Source organism: Schistocerca piceifrons, chromosome 3 (genome assembly GCF_021461385.2).
Source record: "Schistocerca piceifrons isolate TAMUIC-IGC-003096 chromosome 3, iqSchPice1.1, whole genome shotgun sequence".
In the NCBI taxonomy this organism is placed as follows: Eukaryota; Metazoa; Arthropoda; class Insecta; order Orthoptera; family Acrididae; genus Schistocerca; species Schistocerca piceifrons.
Genome location: NC_060140.1, coordinates 792,970,879 through 792,990,491, shown reverse-complemented (window position 1 = coordinate 792,990,491; position 19,613 = coordinate 792,970,879). Strand labels below are relative to the sequence as shown.

The 19,613-nt window shown below is 42.8% G+C and overlaps 1 protein-coding gene across 1 annotated transcript in view; it reads right to left on the bottom strand.

Moving 5' to 3' along the window:
* LOC124789070 (kazrin) overlaps nucleotides 1-19,613 on the bottom strand; it is a 1,028,805-nt gene that overhangs the window by 199,361 nt on the left and 809,831 nt on the right. The window contains exon 7 of the mRNA XM_047256362.1: nucleotides 14,019-14,146. Within this exon, the coding sequence (XP_047112318.1) occupies nucleotides 14,019-14,146 (128 nt within the window). The remainder of the gene's footprint in view (nucleotides 1-14,018; nucleotides 14,147-19,613) is intronic.

Sequence of the window (19,613 nt, the reverse complement as noted above, 5' to 3'; positions counted from 1 at the left end):
CAATGCTGTCGGTCAACGTTCTCGTTGGTCTGATGGGAATCTGATGCTGGATGGTGGAATGCAATTACATGACAAACTAAAAAAAAATGCTGTGCACCATTTTACCATTTTCAGAAGCTTTGCCACCAGCAAAAGTGATAAATGTAATACTATTTTATTATTTTTTTGAAATATCAGTAATATTATAATGGTAATGTGCCTTAACTACCTGAGACTGTTGCTGTGAGCCTGAATGAGTTTCACACCACTTTCTGCATCATTCACAACAACCATCTCCTCAAGTTTTTACGTTACACATTTTGTAATGAGAGTCATCTCTCCACTTTGAAGAGCGCGGGGAAAATTGTTAATTATCGGAAATTTTGCTTAGAAAGTTTACGGAACAGCTGTTACAAATGATGAAAGGTCAACATTCCTAAAAAAAGAAAGACCGTTTTTGTGTATAACGTACGTTTTACCTTGTTTTTTTGTATACTCTTTTTCAACTTTTGTAATTTCGAGACAGATTTAGCTATATTTGCCTTAACCTTTGTTGGAACATTGTCATCAAACGGAGTTTTCTCATTTTGAGATTACTGAAGGGGGATCTGTTTTAATTGTTAGAAACCATTCAACAGCCAAGATTGCATAAAATATTTCTTTATTTAAGACAACCGGTTTCACCAGACTTTGCTGTCTCTTCCCGCCTTACACTTTTTAGTGTAAAACATGTTAATATTTTGTTGTAAAACATGTTCATTTTTCGCTGAACCTCACGCACAAGAAGTCAAGTGGATAAAAACCAGTACACTATAAAAAAAAACGTGCTGGTTTTTATCCACTTGATGTCTTGTGAATCAGGTTCAGCGTAAAATGAACATGTTTTGCAAGAAAAAGTTTAAGAACTGAAGATGACGGCAAAATCTATTGAAACCTGTTGTCTTAAATAAAGAAATATTTTATGCAATCTTGGCTGTTGATATGGTTTTTAACAATTATTATCAAACAAAAGTAAAAAAAAAGTAAAACCGTTGTTTCTGCAACCATGTACCAGAGGTGTCTGCAGATTCTTTTTCATGTCCATTATAATTATCCGGGCTGTTATGCCGTGATCGGTTGACGAATTCTGAGGTGATTCCCAACGTTTCGTCTCCGACTGCGGGAGACATCTTCAAGGGGGTCCGTAGCTTGATGGAAGGTCCAACACACACACTGGCTCGCTACTGACTGCCGCTAAATTCCGTGTCCGCGCGCCCCCGCGCCGCGGCGTGACGTCACGTGTTTTGAAAACGTCAGAGCAATTGGCCGCTGTCCGTCGCCGTCGATCGCCGTTGCCATCACCCAGTAGTGGACGAGTGGTACACATCTTCTTTAACACCGGCATCCATATACCGTTTAATCTGACGCCCTCCTCCTTTCGGTTGAAATCATTTGGGTGTTTAGCGATTTCGATTGCCTCCCTGTAGAGCCTTTCGTAGTATCCGCTCGTGGCCGCTAGTACTTGCGTCTCCTCGAAACGAATATTGTGGTTCCCTGGCTGGAAAGCATGCTCCGCAACAGCTGATCGTTCCGTTTCTCCTCTTCTACAATTTCCCTTGTGCTCTTCCAAACGTTTAGAAACAGTTCTTTTGGTGGTACCCACATAAACATCACCACAGCTGCATGGGATCCTATACACTCCAGATTTTTCCAATGGTTTGCGAGCGTCCTTGGCAGGCCTAAGGTATTTCTGTATCTTTCTGGTGGGCTTGTAAATTACGGTAATATTCCGCTTCGTCAAGATCCTCCCTATTCTTTCCGTTACATTTTTAACAAACGGCAGGAAAACCTTAGATTTTGCAGTAGCCTGTACGTCAGTATGATTTCTGCGTGGCTGCCTCAACGCACGTTTTATTTCGGCTGACGAATATCCGTTCTTCATTAGTGCATTGTGGAGATGTTCCATCTCAGCGTCGAGCAACTCAGGTTCACAAATATTTCTAGCTCTGTCCGCTAACGTCTTGATAACACCCCGCTTCTGTTGTGGGTGGTGGTTCGAATCCCGGTGCAAATAACGGTCCGTGTGCGTGGGTTTGCGGTACACTGAGTGGCCCAAACTACCATTTTCGTTTCTAAACACAAGCACATCGAGGAAATGTAGTTTGCCGTCTACCTCCTCCTCCATTGTAAACTGAATTCTTGAGTTTATACTGTTCAGATGTTCGTGGAACCGGCTTAGTTCCTCCCTACCATGTCTCCACAACACAAACGTGTCATCCACGTATCGGAACCATACATTTGGTTTCTTGCTGGCAGTACCTAAGGCCCGTTCTTCGAATTTCTCCATAAAGAAGTTTGCAATTACGGGACTTAGGGGGCTTCCCATAGCCACGCCATCCGTTTGCTCATAAAACTGTTCATTCCACTTGAAGTCAATTCGTTGCAGATCCTCCTGCATTTCAGTACAATTTTCCATTGCTACAACCTCACGATATACCACAGCATGATCCGCAAAAAGCCTCAGTGAACTTCCGATGTCATCCGCAAAGTCATTTATGTATCTTGTGAATAGCAACGGTCCTACGACACTCCCCTGCGGCATATCTGAAATTACTCTTACTTCGGAAGACTTCTCTCCATTGATAATGACATGCTGCGTTCTGTTATCTAGGAACTCTTCAATCCAATCACACAATTGGTCTGGTAGTCCATATGCTCTTACTTTGTTCATTAAACGACTGTGGGGAACTGTATCGAACGCCTTGCGGAAGTCAAGAAACACGGCATCTACCTGGGAACCCGTGTCTATGGCCCTCTGAGTCTCGTGGACGAATAGCGAGAGCTGGGTGTCACACTATCGTCTTTTTCGAAACCCATGCTGATTCCTACAGAGTAGATTTCTAGTCTCTAGAAAAGTCATTATACTCTGATTACTGGATGAATATCCTAATAACTTATCAGTTGACTCATGAATAGGAAATCCTGGTAAGGTGCCCTAATTGCTTCTGTTGACAGAAAGCTGGCTAGGACGTACACGCGCGCAAGAAAAATACATTTTCTTGTTATTTAGTTGTATCAGATAAGTGAAATTGATTTTGAAACATGTATAACTCGCATGGGTATATGGATTTTGCCATCCACCTGGGACGTGAAAAGACATCTCATTCTTTGGAATGCCGCGAAGAAACGTTATCTCTATGTCCAGCAGTTTTCGATAATCATCTCGCGTTTGTTTCTGTGCAGAAGGTTGGTTTTCAAGAAATCTGAAAGTAATATACCGTACATCATTCTACCGATCAATCACTGCTACCGGCCATGTAAGCGTTCTTGTCGAGTTTCAACTAAGTTACTCTAAATTTCTTGAAGCATTCCGTGTTGGGGGCAGAAGTTGCCGACATAAGTTAATTGAAATAGGTCCGCAACACCAATTCAAAAATGAGATGACGGCAGTGGGGATATAACAGGTCAAGATTGAACAACTTTTCTAGATTGTTACAGCTGCCATTTACTCCACCTGTATCGCTCGCTGTCGTATCACAACAAAGTGCCCGAATTTTGTCAGCTATACCCCACTTCTCTAACGCCTGATGAATAGCCATGGCTTGATCTTCTCCAGAAGATTTTGGGATTTCTGGGACTCCCATCATTGTTCCTTGCCTTGAGATGTCACTAATACTCTCATATACATTCTCAGCATCTTTGAGCGCTGCGAGCAACTTTCCATCCGACTACAACACTAATTCTTGACGATCATTTATGTCAAACTTGTGCTCAAAATCTGCATGTTTCGCTTCTACAAATTTTTAATGAGACGTTGAAAAGAAGTTCGATTTACAGCCAGATTTTCAGTTTCATGCCCGAATGCTTCCACAGAAGCTATTAATATGTAAACCCCATTTCTATCACTGATCTCGCATCTGTCAAAACCTTCAGAAGGACAGGGAGTAAAAAAATTGCAGTGAACCTCTAGTTTTTGTTACTGTTCAGTTTTTACTCTTGGTGATATTTGCTGAATGACAGAGAAATTTTCGCTGTCGACACTACTATCCCTTCTTTGACTTCTTGATATTCAATGATATTTATTATATATGTGGAGTAAATATTATTATATATTAGGATTAAAGTCTTAAAATAGGGTTTTTAAAATAAGTAGACTTGTATTTATGCGTTATATGTGAGATTGTTTTGTTTTTCTATATAATTTGTTTTGATTAAGGTTCATTAATACATTTGAAACAAAACGAGTTTAAATCACTATTTGCACCCACAGTCAATTCTACTCTTAAAGTTAAGTCTATCATCTCCGTTACTTTAAGTACAAAAAGATCATTATCGCGGCAGCGTGCACTGTTTGTCTCGAAAGTTGGCGCCAGGGCAAAACAAACGATTTTTCTGTGTTCAAACTCGCTGGTCTTCTGGTATTACGCCACTTGACTTCGAAGAGGACTACTGGCACATACCGAGTGGCCATAATTAAAGTGCACCTATTCACAGCAGTGCAGAATGGGCTGTAATTATCGTATGGCAGCGAAACTTGGTAGATATGCTAACGCGTTAATGCGGAACCAATTTACGTTGGAAAAAAAATAGTTCCAGTTTTGGCCACCAGTTCCGCACTGTCGCCTGATAAACAAAATAAGAGCCTACGGAATATCAGACCAGTTGTGTGGTTGGATTGAAGAGTTTTTAGCAAACAGAACACAGCATGTTGTTATCAATGGAGAGACTTCTACAGACGTTAAAGTAACCTCTGGCGTGCCACAGGGGAGTGTTATGGGACCATTGCTTTTCACAATATATATAAATGACCTAGTAGATAGTGTCGGAAGTTCCATGCGGCTTTTCGCGGATGATGCTGTAGTATACAGAGAAGTTACAGCATTAGAAAATTGTAGCGAAATGCAGGAAGGTTTGCAACGGATAGGCACTTGGTGCAGGGAGTGGCAACTGACCTAGTAGATAGTGTCGGAAGTTCCATAGTTCCATCCAGCTTTTCGCGGATGATGCTGTAGTATACAGAGAAGTTGCAGCATTAGAAAATTGTAGCGAAATGCAGGAAGGTTTGCAACGGATAGGCACTTGGTGCAGGGAGTGGCAACTGACCCTTAACATAGACAAATGTAATGTATTGCGAATACATAGAAAGAAGGATCCTTTATTGTATGATTATATGATAGCGGAACAAACACTGGTAGCAGTTACTTCTGTAAAATATCTGGGAGTATGCGTACAGAACGATTTGAAGTGGAATGATCATATAAAATTAATTGTTGGTAAGGCGGGTACCAGGTTGAGATTCATTGGGAGAGTCCTTATAAAATGTAGTCCATCAACAAAGGAGGTGGCTTACAAAACACTCGTTCGACCTATACTTGAGTATTGCTGATCAGCGTGGGATCCGTATCAGATCGGGTTGACGGAGGAGATAGAGAAGATCCAAAGAAGAGCGGCGCGTTTCGTCACAGGGTTATTTGGTATGCGTGATAGCGTTACGGAGATGTTTAGCAAACTCAAGTGGCAGACTCTTCAAGAGAGGCGCTCTGCATCGCGGTGTAGCTTGCTGTCCAGGTTTCGAGAGGGTGCGTTTCTGGATGAGGTATCGAATATATTGCTTCCCCCTACTTATACCTCCCGAGGAGATCACGAATGTAAAATTAGAGAGATTCGAGCGTGCACGGAGGCTTTCAGACAGTCGTTCTTCCCGCGAACCCTACGCGACTGGAACAGAAAAGGGAGGTAATGACAGTGGCACGTAAAGTGCCCTCCGCCACACACCGTTGGGTGGCTTGCGGAGTATAAATGTAGATGTAGATGTAGAATCCGGCGCTGTGAATGCAAGAAAGGTTATAAAATCCCATATATGTGGAAATTAAATGTCGCAGTTTAAGTTACGTAACAAACGGTACTAAAAGCGCCACAAAGTTTCCCACTGTTACGGTGTCTTTAACCTCAACACAATGTGCGCCCATGGTCATTCTGATATTGGCTCAGTTTATAACATGAGTGAGAGGGCGACGCTGCTCGTCACCATCCACCAGTCGCTGTGGATGACATCGCTTGCGGTCGGCAGCTACTGTACAAGCAGAACAAGTCAGTCCTCGACTTTACCCTGTGTACACGTAAACAGGTACACTTACTTGTACAGGACGTTTTCATTTTTTTCTAGTACAGAATTAATTTGAAAATGGTTCCCAGCCGTGGTTCTAATAAAAATTCTCGGGATGATTGGCTTGGTTATAAAGCAAATGAATGAACAGAAAATCCTCCATAAATACACTGACGGAAACAAATCGTAACATCAAAAAATAATTAATGTACAGTAATGAAATTTTGGGATTATATTTGTCTAGGTAACATATTTAAGTGATTAACATTGCGGGATCACAGGTTAATGTAAGCGCGAGGTAAGCTACTGCAAATCTGAAATGCTGGTACATTAATAACCGGTGTAACCGCCAGAATGTTGAACGCAAACATGAAAACGTGCATGTATTGTGTTACACAGGTGCCGGATGTCAGTTTGTGGGACGGACTTCCATGCCTGTTGTACTTGGTCGGTCAATGTAGGAACAGTTAATTTTCGTTGTGGATGACGTGGGAGTTGTCGTCCAATGATGTCCCGTACGTGAGACAGATCTATCGCTCGAGCAGGTCAAGACAACACGTCGACACTCTGTTGAGCATGTTGGATTGCAACAGCGATATGTGGGCGAGCGTTGTCCTGTTGGAAAACATCCCCTGGTATGCTGTTCATGAATGGCAGCACAACAGGTCGAATCACCGGACTCGAGAACAATTCTGCAGTCAGTCTGCGTGGGATAACCACGATAGTGCTCCTACTGTCATACGAAATCGCACCCCAGATCATAACTCTAGATGTAGGTCCAGCGTGTCTAGCACACAGACAGGATGGTTACAGGCCCTCAACTGGCCTCCAACTTTTCTACACACGATCATCATTGGCGCCGAGCAGAACCAGCTTTCATCATAGAACACAACAGACTTCCATCCAGCTCTACACTGAGCTCTCGCTTGAGACCACTGAGTCGCAAATGGCGCTACCAACTCAGTTTTTTGTTAATGATTGCAGACACAGAATCATTGTTATGGTAGTCTACGGAAACCAGTTTATAGATGTTGACCGCTGACGGGATCGTGTATACTATTAGAGTTCACGTCCTCAGTGCCAGTTAAGTCGTGAAGATGGCAAACTGTATCACCGAAACTGGTAGCTATATAATAAATAACATCGAAAGGACGACTCCAGGTGTTCCATCTAATTATAATATCCGTTTATATCGCGCAACACCTTCTTGATCTTGCGATCTTTTCCCCGCCAGTGTATTTTCAACTGGGACTCCTCTCGTAGTAGAATCTCTCCTGGTATTTGACTGCGAGGACCATAACAGTGGCTTAGAGCTCAAGAATTTCACCCTACATTTAGGAACAGAAAATGAATTGTAAAACCCCGAAAGCCTAAGCCCTACCAAATCCTCAGAGCACTACTTAAGCCTTTTACTCCAAACTTCTACTTTACTGGTGCAGATTCTACAGTTTCGTACAGTGTTTCGTGTTTATCATAATGGGTCCCATCAATATCACAAACTACAAAGATTTTTTTATCATCACCTACTTGCAATCGTTCTTTATAATAATTAAAAATATGTAAATACTTAAAAATTTTAGTATTTCAAATCTACCCTTGAATATTTTTATAAATGATCGTGGCAGAAAGCAGCAATTCATCACTGCCACACTGAAGACTAACGAAAAGAAAAATGTGAGTTCCAAGTTGAAGAAATATGATCTCTCACATTGTTACAATGGCCCTGAAATTTAGGTGGAACTTCAACTTTAGTCGGTCATGTAAGTAGCAAACTTTTAACGTCTCTAACGTGCTGCGAGCTTCTGTTATCACTACTCAGTCGACGTTATTCGTCGGTGTGTTAGCTATTTAAGGAAACACTTGCTAATGATCATATGCCAAAATCAGACGGTAGTGCGTGTCAAGAGGCCGATGAAATAAAGAAACATTGACCCTAAAATTCGAAACAAGGGTACTAAAATGTTTTAAACCATCAATAAATCTTAATATTACTACAGTGCATCGAGCAACATAATAAATGTTCGACCGTATCTAAATGACAACAGATGTTAAAATGCATGCGTGCACATGCATATGGAGAGACATGTTATGAAATGCAGTGTCGCACCAAACACTCTAATCTAAAGCATACAGGGTCTTACAAACTTGGGGGTGAAAATTATAGGAATTTCAGAGGATTTTTAACTGAGTATCTGGAGATAAGACAGTAATGGGCGGAAATGAATACTGATATTTCCAGCGTTAAGAGGTCTTGAATGAGGCAGCGCTACTTTGACAAACAGTACCCAGTCCTTCGTGATGTGAACACAGCGGAGTTTACCACTTCCTGAATGGTTCACCGGCGTTGCGTTTGATGGTGTTGCGTAAATCGTGCAATATTTCCACGAGACAGCTGCTCGTTATTTTCAGGTGATACTGACGAATTGCTATTTTGGTTCGCCAAAGTAAGTCGAGGTAAGAACATGCTTAAAAGGTTGTTAAGATGTCCCCTTCCAGCTTAGATACTATGGGGTGTAGTGAATCCACAAGGGGCACTCGCGTGGATAAAGAGACCGCTTCATAACTCATTAGTACGTCTGCTGGTTTGATTCGCAGGTTCTTCAGTTGCCTCATAAAATCTTCTGAATTCCGAATATGGTATTCACATTTCAGTACCAAGGGGCTCAAAATAGAAACTAGATGTTTTGTTCGGTGTTACACTGGGGCCCCCATAGTGCTCAAAATGGGGCACAACCGAACTCCTTCTTTGTGTATCTTTGGCAGTCGTGGTGGAACTGGCATTTGTACTCTTAAGTCAGGAAACTGGCTGGGTTTAAAAAGGAAAGAAGTCTTCCTTTGTGGTGCATCCGTTGGATCCTTCTAGAGGTGACGATACGCTGAGTCTTGCAGTAAACCCATCAGCAGGTAAAATTACTATTACTGTGTCCTCTGTTAAAGATCGGATCGCTTTTCTTTCTTCATTGGTGACGTTCAGCTTGGACGCGGGTGTCGTAGATACGGTCCTGCATTTCTCTCACTTATTTTTTCAGCAGTCTCTCTGGGTGGTTTCATCCTTCCCAACTGCACTGATAAAATCGTTGGTGGACAAAGTCTTTGGAGTGACCGCAGAATATAGGGTGTCCCAGAGGGAAGGGTCACTATTCTGGGATATGACAGGAAGGATTATTCACAGCAAAACAGTCAAGTAAACGTAGGCTGTAATATGCATACCTTAAGACCTATCAATTCTTCTTCATCTTAGAAACTGTGAAACACATGTCTTCGATTGAACAAGTGTTCATAGCTCTTAAGGTACCTATACATTTCAGGGTCCATGTTTACTAGACTTACTTGCTTCGAATTGTCGTTCCTCTCATATCCCTGAATATTGACCATTCCTCCTGGGACACCCTATGTAGTCCCTTGTCCAACACTTACGTCGCAGCGTCACTCAGTGGTCTGGCTGCGAAAATTAAACACAGTGCGTCTACGTAGTTAGGTTCTTGTGATGATCGACATGTAAAGCAATAGAACTCGGAAATTTGTCGTCAAGATGCCCGTGAAAATCACAATTCGTAGAATACAGAGCAGCATAGATCGTCCTATCGTAAAAATCACGTGCAAACAGTATTTAGCGCAGTATTGCAGTGCTTAGCCGCCTGAAGTTTGTATTGTTCACGGATGACGCCTCTTTCAACTGTGGTGGTGTTTTCAGATACTTCAACAGCTACACCGTGAGTGATGGAAATCATGCCTGTCTCAGATACCAGCAATGTTCCTGTATTATTGTAAACAGGTTGTCTCAGAAATGTTGCCACAAGCTTCTAAATGTGGTAGTGGGTCTCTTGAGGAACAAGTCGAGGATAGGAACCCATGTCCTTAAACGTCAACCAACGACAGCGTAGTAGTTATAGGTGCCGGCCCTGCCATTAGGCCCTTGGGCGGCAAACTTGACTTTTTACGCTGACGCATCGTAAGCGGAACGTCTCGCAATGTTGTTTATTATTCAGTGATCGCCGATGGAGAAGGTGGAGTTAGTTGCTGCGTAGACAGGCCTCGTTTCCTATGAATGCAATGCTCCATTGCCTCTGTAGAAAACAAGTTGCGGAAATATGTTTCCACGTGTAATTTATTATCCTCCTTACATTGAAAATCATTGGAGATTTTAGACCGTTCCAGGAGAAAAATAAACTACAGGGGAAAACTGTGTTTGAAACCGTCATCCGCCGAGGCAACAGAGCATTGCTTTAATAGGAGACAACCCCTTTCTACGCAGCAGCTTCTTCACTGGCTGTTGCGGAAATCAGTCATGGTCACTGAATAACAAATAACATTGCGAGGCATTCTGCTTACAGCGTTCAGCATACATAGTCACATTTGCTGCCATAGGGGTGGCCTAGTGGTAGGCGCAGGCGCCTGTAACTTTGACACTCTGTAGGGTCATTGAATGAAGTTTTCTGTCATGGGTCCTAGCCTCTATTTGATCTTCAAGACACCCTCTACAACCCCTCTAAGTTTTTTGAAACATTTCTGGGACACTATGTATATTAGAATTTTACCAGATACTAATAGTATCTTATTTGCTGCCACCATACATGAATAGTGTATGTTCATTCGAGATGTGCTGCCACTGCCTTCCTGCTTCGACAATAACGTCTGTGAACATCTGATCAACAGATATCCTCATTGTTGAACTGGGAACTGCTATTCCATGCCCAATGCAATCGCCAGATCTCACTGCGATGCATTTTTTCTAGCGGGGGTACATGAATTCGTTTATATATGGAACCCCTGTAGAAACTAAAGAGAAACTCACTGTTGCCGACATACTCGTTCAGAGAGATTGCATTGAATTTAATCATCTTTGGACGATCTGATGCACTGCTGCTCTATAGGTCTACAGATGATCAGATATAGCCCCAAGCTAGTCATTAACAAAAATAAACGTGCGACTGAGGTGGTGAAATAAAGGATGCATTTGAATAGAAACTAGTTTGTAGGGTCCAAGTCAGCTGTCATTGCACAACAGAAAACAAGGATATTTGAGAGAATGAAGAAAAATTTTATCTGTCGTTGCAATTTATGCGTTGAGAATGGCGATCGTTACTTTGAGTCCAAAATGCTGTTTTAAGTTAGTAATTATTCCGGTAAATAACAATAGTAAATATTTATTTTCGTTAGTTTCTTATTTCCAAGTGTGGGGATTAGAACGACATACCTTTGACTGTAGTGGCTAGGAACGTTCTGTGTCTTTCTGCTTCAGTCAGTCGAATGTTGCCAGTATGAAGATTGTTGCCTTAGAGCAATAGAGCAATGCATTAGTACCAATTTTTGTTACGAACTGAGAAAACTGTTGACAGAAACACATGAAATATTACTACGAGTGTATGGAACAGAAGCCTCGAAACTAAAATGTGTTTACGACTGGTTCAAACGCTCTTGAAACGGCAACTATCGACTATGGGCCGGCCGGTGTGGCCGTGCGGTTCTAAGCGCTTCAGTTTGGAACCGCGTGACCGCTACGGTCGCAGGTTCGAATCCTGCCTCGGGCATGGATGTGTGTGATGTCCTTAGGTTAGTTAGGTTTAAGTAGTTCTAAATTCTAGGTGACTGATGACCTGAGAAGTTAAGTCCCATAGTGCTCAGAGCCATTTTTTTTATTGACGATGTTTCTCGTTCGATCCGGTCGTTAGACATCACTGAAGTACAAGTGACGCAGTCGCAGAGACAGATGGAGACTAGCAAGGACAATGTGAATGCCACGATTCAGAAAGATTTGCGTAAGTGAAAGACTCTGTTTTGTGCTGGGCAAGAGACAGAAACTGCTCAAGCATTTTTTTTTTTTACTCTAAATTTTTTTGGCTTTTGGCACGTGTCCATACATCCATCTCAAATGGGAAAGAAGACACGACAATGTGTTTGGATGATTCAGATCATTCGTTAGGGTCAAGCCGTGCCTGGAACTAAGTTACATAGGCTCAGACTTGTCATATGACGAAATGTAGGTAATTTTCGTATCAGTTACGACGGTACGAAGATGAGGAGAACACAACACCCAGTCCCGAGCGACATGGTTGGGAATCGAGCCTGACCCCTTCAGTTAGCAGTCTGTTACGCTCATCCTGTAGCTGCTGAGGCGGACATTGCTGAACTTTTCACTGACACGTGTAACTGCCAAACACTTTTCCTGCAAACCGTCATAACAGCCCATGGGATTTGGTGCGAAGAGCAGAATTGGCTTCGACAGTCGCTGTGCTCAGTTGAGTGTACCACATTTCGACGAACATCCAAAGTCGTTTGACATCATCTCTTCGATTGATTAATGTAGAGATGATCCATCACTGGTCGCATATGCTTGGCATATAAGTGCAGACTCTAACGAGGATCGATAGCTACCTTTCTGAATCAAGGAGGATTATGACAGGATCTACCAGTGGCCTTTGCATTCAGATCGCTGAACCACGCCTAGAGAGGATACAATACGATTGAGCAATAGCTCCTAAGCCATAATGTGGACAGTGGAACAGTACCAACCTTATGTGTACGGAAGAAAATTTATAGGTGCACTGACTGCAGACCACTGAAATGTTTGGCGCTTATAAGTGATCTTCAAGATCAATGTTCAAATTTAAACTGGAAGAATACGACTGTGAGATTATTTGCGAAGAGGGATTGCAAAATACAGCAGCAGATGGATTGTCATGCATGCCGGATCATCCAGCTGCAGTCATTAGGAATATGGAAGATGCTGACGAGGAAGAACAAGACGATCAGCAGCCAGTGATTATTTAAGAATAGAAACGGGCTATTCTGAAAATGTTTTGTAACGGTCACTCACTTTGTTCTTCTGCGGTGGCAGTCTCGTTGTGATGTGTTGCGGTGTTTCCATTTCCGTGGCTCTCTTTGTAACTGTTCACAAATTGTCACTAACATAGCAGTAACTTGGAAACACGATCACAAACAGTTGTTCACTGCACTACAAAACTGTTTATGATCGTGTTTCCAAGTTACTGCTATGTTAGTGACAATTTGTGAACAGCGACTAAGAGAGCCACGGAAACGGAAACACCGCAACGCATCACGAGACTGCCACTCCAGAAGAACAAAGCGAGTGACCTTTACAAAACATTTTCGTGCAAACATCAGTCCAGCTTCCAAAGTGACATCGCCTCTTACTAAGTTTTCTCTTCTTCCACAGGATGACCACGGCATTTACAAAAAGACTATGTAACATCAGTATGACCTCATTGTAAAGTTGTTTTTGTAATGTTATTTAGCCTGAAGATGAGGTATAACCCTCGAAATATGTGGCTAAATAAATAAGTAATACAATATTTGACAAAGTTTGTGACTGGTAGCGGTAATTTTTTTTAAAAAAGAAAACTTTTACATAGTTACATTGCGTGTTGCCTTTTTTATGAAAAACATCATATTCATTATTTGACCATACACGAATCGTCATGTTAATGCCGCTTACATGGTATGTCACGATACAAAATGAAAGTATCATGTAGGTTACCAAGAATTTTATACAAAGTTATTGACAGTCAAACGGAAAAAGCTTTACCATTTAAACAGTCTTGATAAATGATTGTCGTACGACGAACTCGATAGTTCGTTGCCTCATACAGTGACTCAAACTTTTAAAACTCGTAGCCGAGTTCTAGTCTCCTTCATGAAATGGAACATTCGTGAAACACATAAGAACGTCATAACTGATATGGCAGTAGGACTAATGTAGTGTCATCGACCATCCGAAGACGTTGTACTGTCTGCAAAGCGATATCGCTCTCTACGTGGCACGTGCCTGAGTCGGTCTAGTGAGCTGGGCGGTGCACAGAGCTGGTTTGTGAATAACAAGCGTGAAGGGGACATTGCGATGGCAGAAGGAGCGAGGGTGACCGAGAGTGCGGCGGGGCTGGCTGTGGTGCGGGGCACATGCCGACATCGTGCTTCGCCACGCCCACCTTCTTACCTGTTCGTAATTCCTGATGAAATCGCGCAGCTCCTTCTCCTTGTCTTCCAACGTCCCGTACAGCTGCTTCATCTGGTTCAACAGGTCGAATTTCTCGGCTTTTAACCTCTTCCGGTCGGCCTTCAAAGCTGAAACATTCAAAGAAATCGCTCAGGCAGGTGACAAGCAATTGCACTATATTTAATTCTGAATCTACACAGATCACACGATGAGATTCGTGAAGGGCAGCGAAGTAAACTGGCCGTATGATTGCCTACAGTGATTTAGGGAAACCATGGGAGATATGGATTTGGATGGCTGGATGAGGATTTGATTCACTACAGCATGTAAAGCGAATCCAGCGTCTTGCCACTATGCGACCTCAAAAATTTATTTACTCAACTATTTTGTTTCTTTATTTATAGGCATACGTCTGTCAAAATTTAAAGCCCAGCGCCACAGAACCGTACAGGAGCCTAACAAAACGGCGCAGACCATTTATAAAGTGGAGATAAAAGCCTGCGGCGATGTGAACATCCGGGGAGCCGACAATAATAACTACTTTCTGGTTAAAGATAAAGAAAGGTGTCGATATACAAATTTTCGTGTGCTTTTGTACACTACTGACCATTAAAATTGCTACACCAAGAAGAAATGCAGATGATAAACGGCTATTCATTGGACAAATATATTATACTAAAACTGACATGTGATTACATTTTCACTCAATTTGTGTGCATAGATCCTGAGAAATCCGTACCCAGAACAACCACCTCTGGCCGTAATAACGCCTGGGCATTGAGAGCTTGGATGGCGTGTACAGGTACAGCTGCCCATGCAGCTGCAACACGATACCACAGTTCATCAAGAGTAGTGACTGGCGCATTGTGACGAGCCAGTTGCTCGGCCACTATTGATCAGACGTTTTAAATTGGTGAGAGATCTGGAGAATATGCTGCCCGGGGCAGCAGTCGAACATTTTCTGTATCCAGAAAGGCCCGTACAGGACCTGCAACATGTGGTCGTGCATTATCCTGCTGAAATGTAGGGTTTCACAGGGTTCGAATGAAGGGTAGAGCCACGGGTCGTAACGCATCTGAAATGTAGCGTCCACTGTCAAAGTGCCGTCAGTGCGACCAAGAGGTGACCGAGACGTGTAACCAATGGCACACCATACCATCACGCCGGGTGATACGCCAGTATGGCGATGACGCCAGTATGGCGATGACGAATACACGCTTCCAATGTGCGACCACCATGATGCTGTAAACGGAACCTGGATTCATCCGAAAAAAATGACGTTTTGCCATTCGTGCATCCAGTTTCGTCGTTGAGTGCACCATCGCAAGCGCTCCTGCCTGTCATGTAGCGTCAATGGTAACCGCATCCATGGTCTCCGAGCTGATAGTCCATGCTGCTGCAAACGTCGTCGAACTGTTCGTGCAGATGGTTGTTGTCTTGCAAACGTCCCCATCTGTTGACTCAGGGATCAAGACGTGGCTGCACGATCCGTTACAGCCATCCGGATAAGATGCCTGTCATCTCGACTGCTAGTCGTACGAGGCCGTTGGGATCCAGCACGGCGTTGCGTATTACCCTCCTGAACTCACCGATTCCATATTCTACTAACATTGTATCTCGACCAACGCGAGCAGCAATGTCGCGATACGATAAACCGCAATCACGATGGGCTGCAATCCGACCTTTATCGAAGTCGGAAACGTGATGGAACGCATTTCTCCTCCTTACACGAGGCATCACAACAACGTTTCACCAGGCAACGCCGGCCAACTGCTGTTTGTGTATGAGAAATCGGTTGGAAACTTTCCTCATGTCAGCTCGTTGTAGGTGTCGCAACCGGCGCCACCCTTGCTTGAACAGATAGTCATTTGCATATCACAGCATCATCTTCCTGTCAGTTAAATTTCGCGTCTGTAGCACATCATCTTCGCAGTGTAACAATTTTAATGGCCAGTAGTGTATTACAAGCGACAAGCCGTGTGTCCTTCCGAAAGCGCCCCCGGGTCATTTTCTCTGATGTTTCGACACATATTTACAATTTTTGAAATGTGTAACTGTCGGCAGCGCAGACAAATACTGCTCGTCACGTCTTTCATGCGAAGCCCAGTGTCCACATCAATTTTAAAGAGGATTTTACATGATCATTCGCTAGAGCGGTCCCAGATTAGCCTCGTGCGATATTTGGTTTATCGATATGTTTTAACAGGGACAGTAAAACACGAAGAATAACCAGTACCCCGGCCGGGGCTGTGCGGCAGTGCTGCATTCCAATACCAGGGCGGTGCTGTTGCTGCTAGAGCATTGATTATTATTCGTGTTTTACTGTCCTTATTAGTACATTTTGATATAACGAATATTAATCAGGCTAATTTGGTATCGTTCTACCGAATTGGAAGGTAAAATTCCGCTTTAAAAATAATTTTGTTTGTCATTGGAAACAAACCAACATTTTCCGTCTACAACGTGCGTCCCTTGAAAGTCATGATGAGCAATATTTGTTTGCGATGACTTCAGCTACACATTGAAAAACCGAAATCGTAAATATTTGAGAAAACACCAGGGAAAATACGACTGACGTCTCTTAGGAAGGACGCTTTGTATAATAATGATTTTTATTGTTTGAGTTATTATTATTACCAAACCGAGGAGGAATACCGTTAAATATTGAAATATTTTTGTATAATATTTTCTAAACAGTGGGAAGTCAAATGAAGTAGCATTACAAATTGTCGCCACATTATGTATTCTGTTAAATGTAGCCATGTTAGTTCAAAAATGGTTCAAATGGCTGTGAGCACTATGGGACTTAACATCTGAGGTCATCAGTCCCCTAGAACTTAGAACTACTTAAACCGAACTAACCTAAGGACATCACACATATCCATGCCCGAGACAGGATTCGAACCTGCGACCGTAGCAGCAACGCGGTTCCGGACTGAAGCGCCTAGAACCGTTCGGCCACAACGGCCGGCAGCCATGTTAGTTGTACGTTGATTCAGCATAGTGTTAAATCATATTATTGTGTTACAGCTCTCAGTGTAATAAGTGTTGTATTGCATATTTATAAGTATTTTTAAGAGAAACGTTGATGGCACCACTGATTCAATAGAGAACATCGTTGCATATCGTATGTGATACACCAACAGGAATGAGACCATGAAGCGAGGTTCCTTCGTAGCAGCTTTCAGCAATGACGAAAGTAGCCCCTTAATATAAACAAACCACAAGTGCCTCAGAAGTACGAGTACGGCAGCTGCTGATACGATGGAAGCACGTGTAATTGTGCGAAAAATCAAGAAAGATCGCTATGTCACCATCTTTAACCCTTGCAGAAGTCAGTAACTCGTCTACTGTCTCTAGGATAGTCCGCATTCAAGTACTTTAGTGGTATTCCTTCCCGAAACGGTAATAGTAATAACTTTCAAGAATAGTCATTATTATGGATCGCTTGTAATGCGAAAACAGTCGAAGATCTTGAATTTGACACTGCAGTTTAACCAGAAGGTAGTAATTTTTTCCGGTATTCGCACATCCATTGGCGGATCGCCACAGGTTTTATCCGCAAAGTAGAAATTACTTCGGATATTCATAAAGCACGAGTAACTATGGAGTGAGCATATAGCCAACATAAAACCAAAATAGCTACGTGACACTGGTATAGTATAATTGATCTGTTTTCACGTATTTGTTTATTACTGTTCGCAATAATGTTAAATTACTGTTGCTACAAACATAAATCGAAATTCATTAAAAGAGGAAATGGTAGTTTCGATACCTAAGTACCACAAAGGTATGACTATAGCTATCAAACTATGAAGAAGCGTTTTATGTATTTATTAATATCGAGCTGCAGCGCTAAAGGTAAAGTCTGTGGCGCAAGCCTGTGACTGGACTGTAGGAAGAGTGGAGCAGCCCTTCTATTCGCCACGGTGCCACGAGGGGGAGGGGTAGCCCCCCTTCCCCCGGCAACCTTTTGACAGCAGGCTGAGTGGACCAGCCCGGGACTGGAACGAGCAAAAGTACCTGCTGCAACCGGGATTAAACCCGGGACCATCGGGGCAAGAGTCGGGTGCTCTACCCGCTAGACCACCACAGCCGATACAATGAAATGAAGGTATAAAATCTTTTGAGATGATTTTATTTTTGGCTGTATCGCCATGTATCTATGAGATAAGCGCTAGATAAACTGATTAGTGCGGGAGTGTGCTGGTAGTCAGTCAGTTTAATGTACAGACATTTCGAGCAATGTTCACACACATAAATCATTTTTGTATGGCAGTCTGAGTCATTTCCTTTGTATTATTCAGTTATCGAAACCATTGTTTTTATTTTACGCTAGTAAAGTTCTGATAACGTGGTGAATGATTATGCGCCATCAATGTTTTAGTTTCCCTAACGCTCAACAAAGCTTAAAAAGATTATACCAAAAGGTGAAAAAGGAAGTATTTAGTTCCCAAAAATATTTTAAGTGTGATAAATCACTAATTTGCTGCTTGTCATGGCTTCAAATTCTAAGTTTATCCCGTCGCTTTCAAATTGATGCGCAAGGAAACCATCGCACGACCGCAGCAGCATAATTAAAAGCGAGGTTCGGCTATCGATTCTTCTTTCGATACAAAAAAGCCGCCGCGCGGGATTAGCCGAGCGGTCTGGGGCGCTGCTGTCATGGACTGTGCGGCTGGTCCCGGTGGAGGTTCGAGTCCTCCCTCGGGCATGGATGTGTGTGTAAGCTTAGGGACTGATGACCTTAGCAGTTAAGTCCCGTAAGATTTCACACAGATTTGAACAAAAAAGCCGTTATCTGAGCTGTGACACTTGTCGCAAACAAGCGAAATGCCCTTGCTTTAATATCTTCAAAGCTTGAAGCCAAGTTCACTCCAGACGTTGGGTGTAAATGATTAAGCTGGTTACGGGGTGTGAATACAAAATCCAAAATCCAGTGTGCACCATTTATGTAACGGCGTTCAAAATCTGCACGGTGGTAACGGGCAACCCTGTCACCGTGCCATGGTGGCTTTACTGATGGAGTCTGATTACCAGACTTGTCAAACACCTTCGTCAAGGCGAAGTGTGGACACACCCCATTTTGACGGGACAGTAATAGGTGTCCGCATACTTTTGATCAGACAGTGTATGTTGGCGACAGAAGTTCCGTTCTGCGCATCTGAATGCTCACTCCGTAAATAATCCTATACCTTGCGGTTATCCGCTTCCACGCAATCCACTTTCTTCAGTCACAACAAAATATTAGTCTTTTCCCGACGGAAAACGGATGCACCTGATTGCCTCCGTACTGTGGGCGTCTATGAAATGACTTGTGGCTGCGGTAGAGTGTATATAGCTGAAACCCCGAAATGAGAAGGACTGTTAAGGAATGTATGAAGGAACACGAACGCCACAAGCGGCTAAAACCTAAGTATAAATTCGGCGGTAGCGGTTCATCACGAGAACTGAGGCCTTGACATCGATTTCAATAACGTACGTGAGCTGGATAGGGAAACCAACTTTGTACAAGAAAAACCCGAGAAGCGACTGAAATTTCTAAGAACACATGTAACTTCAATAGAGAGGAAGGCTATATAGGCTTCCGGCATC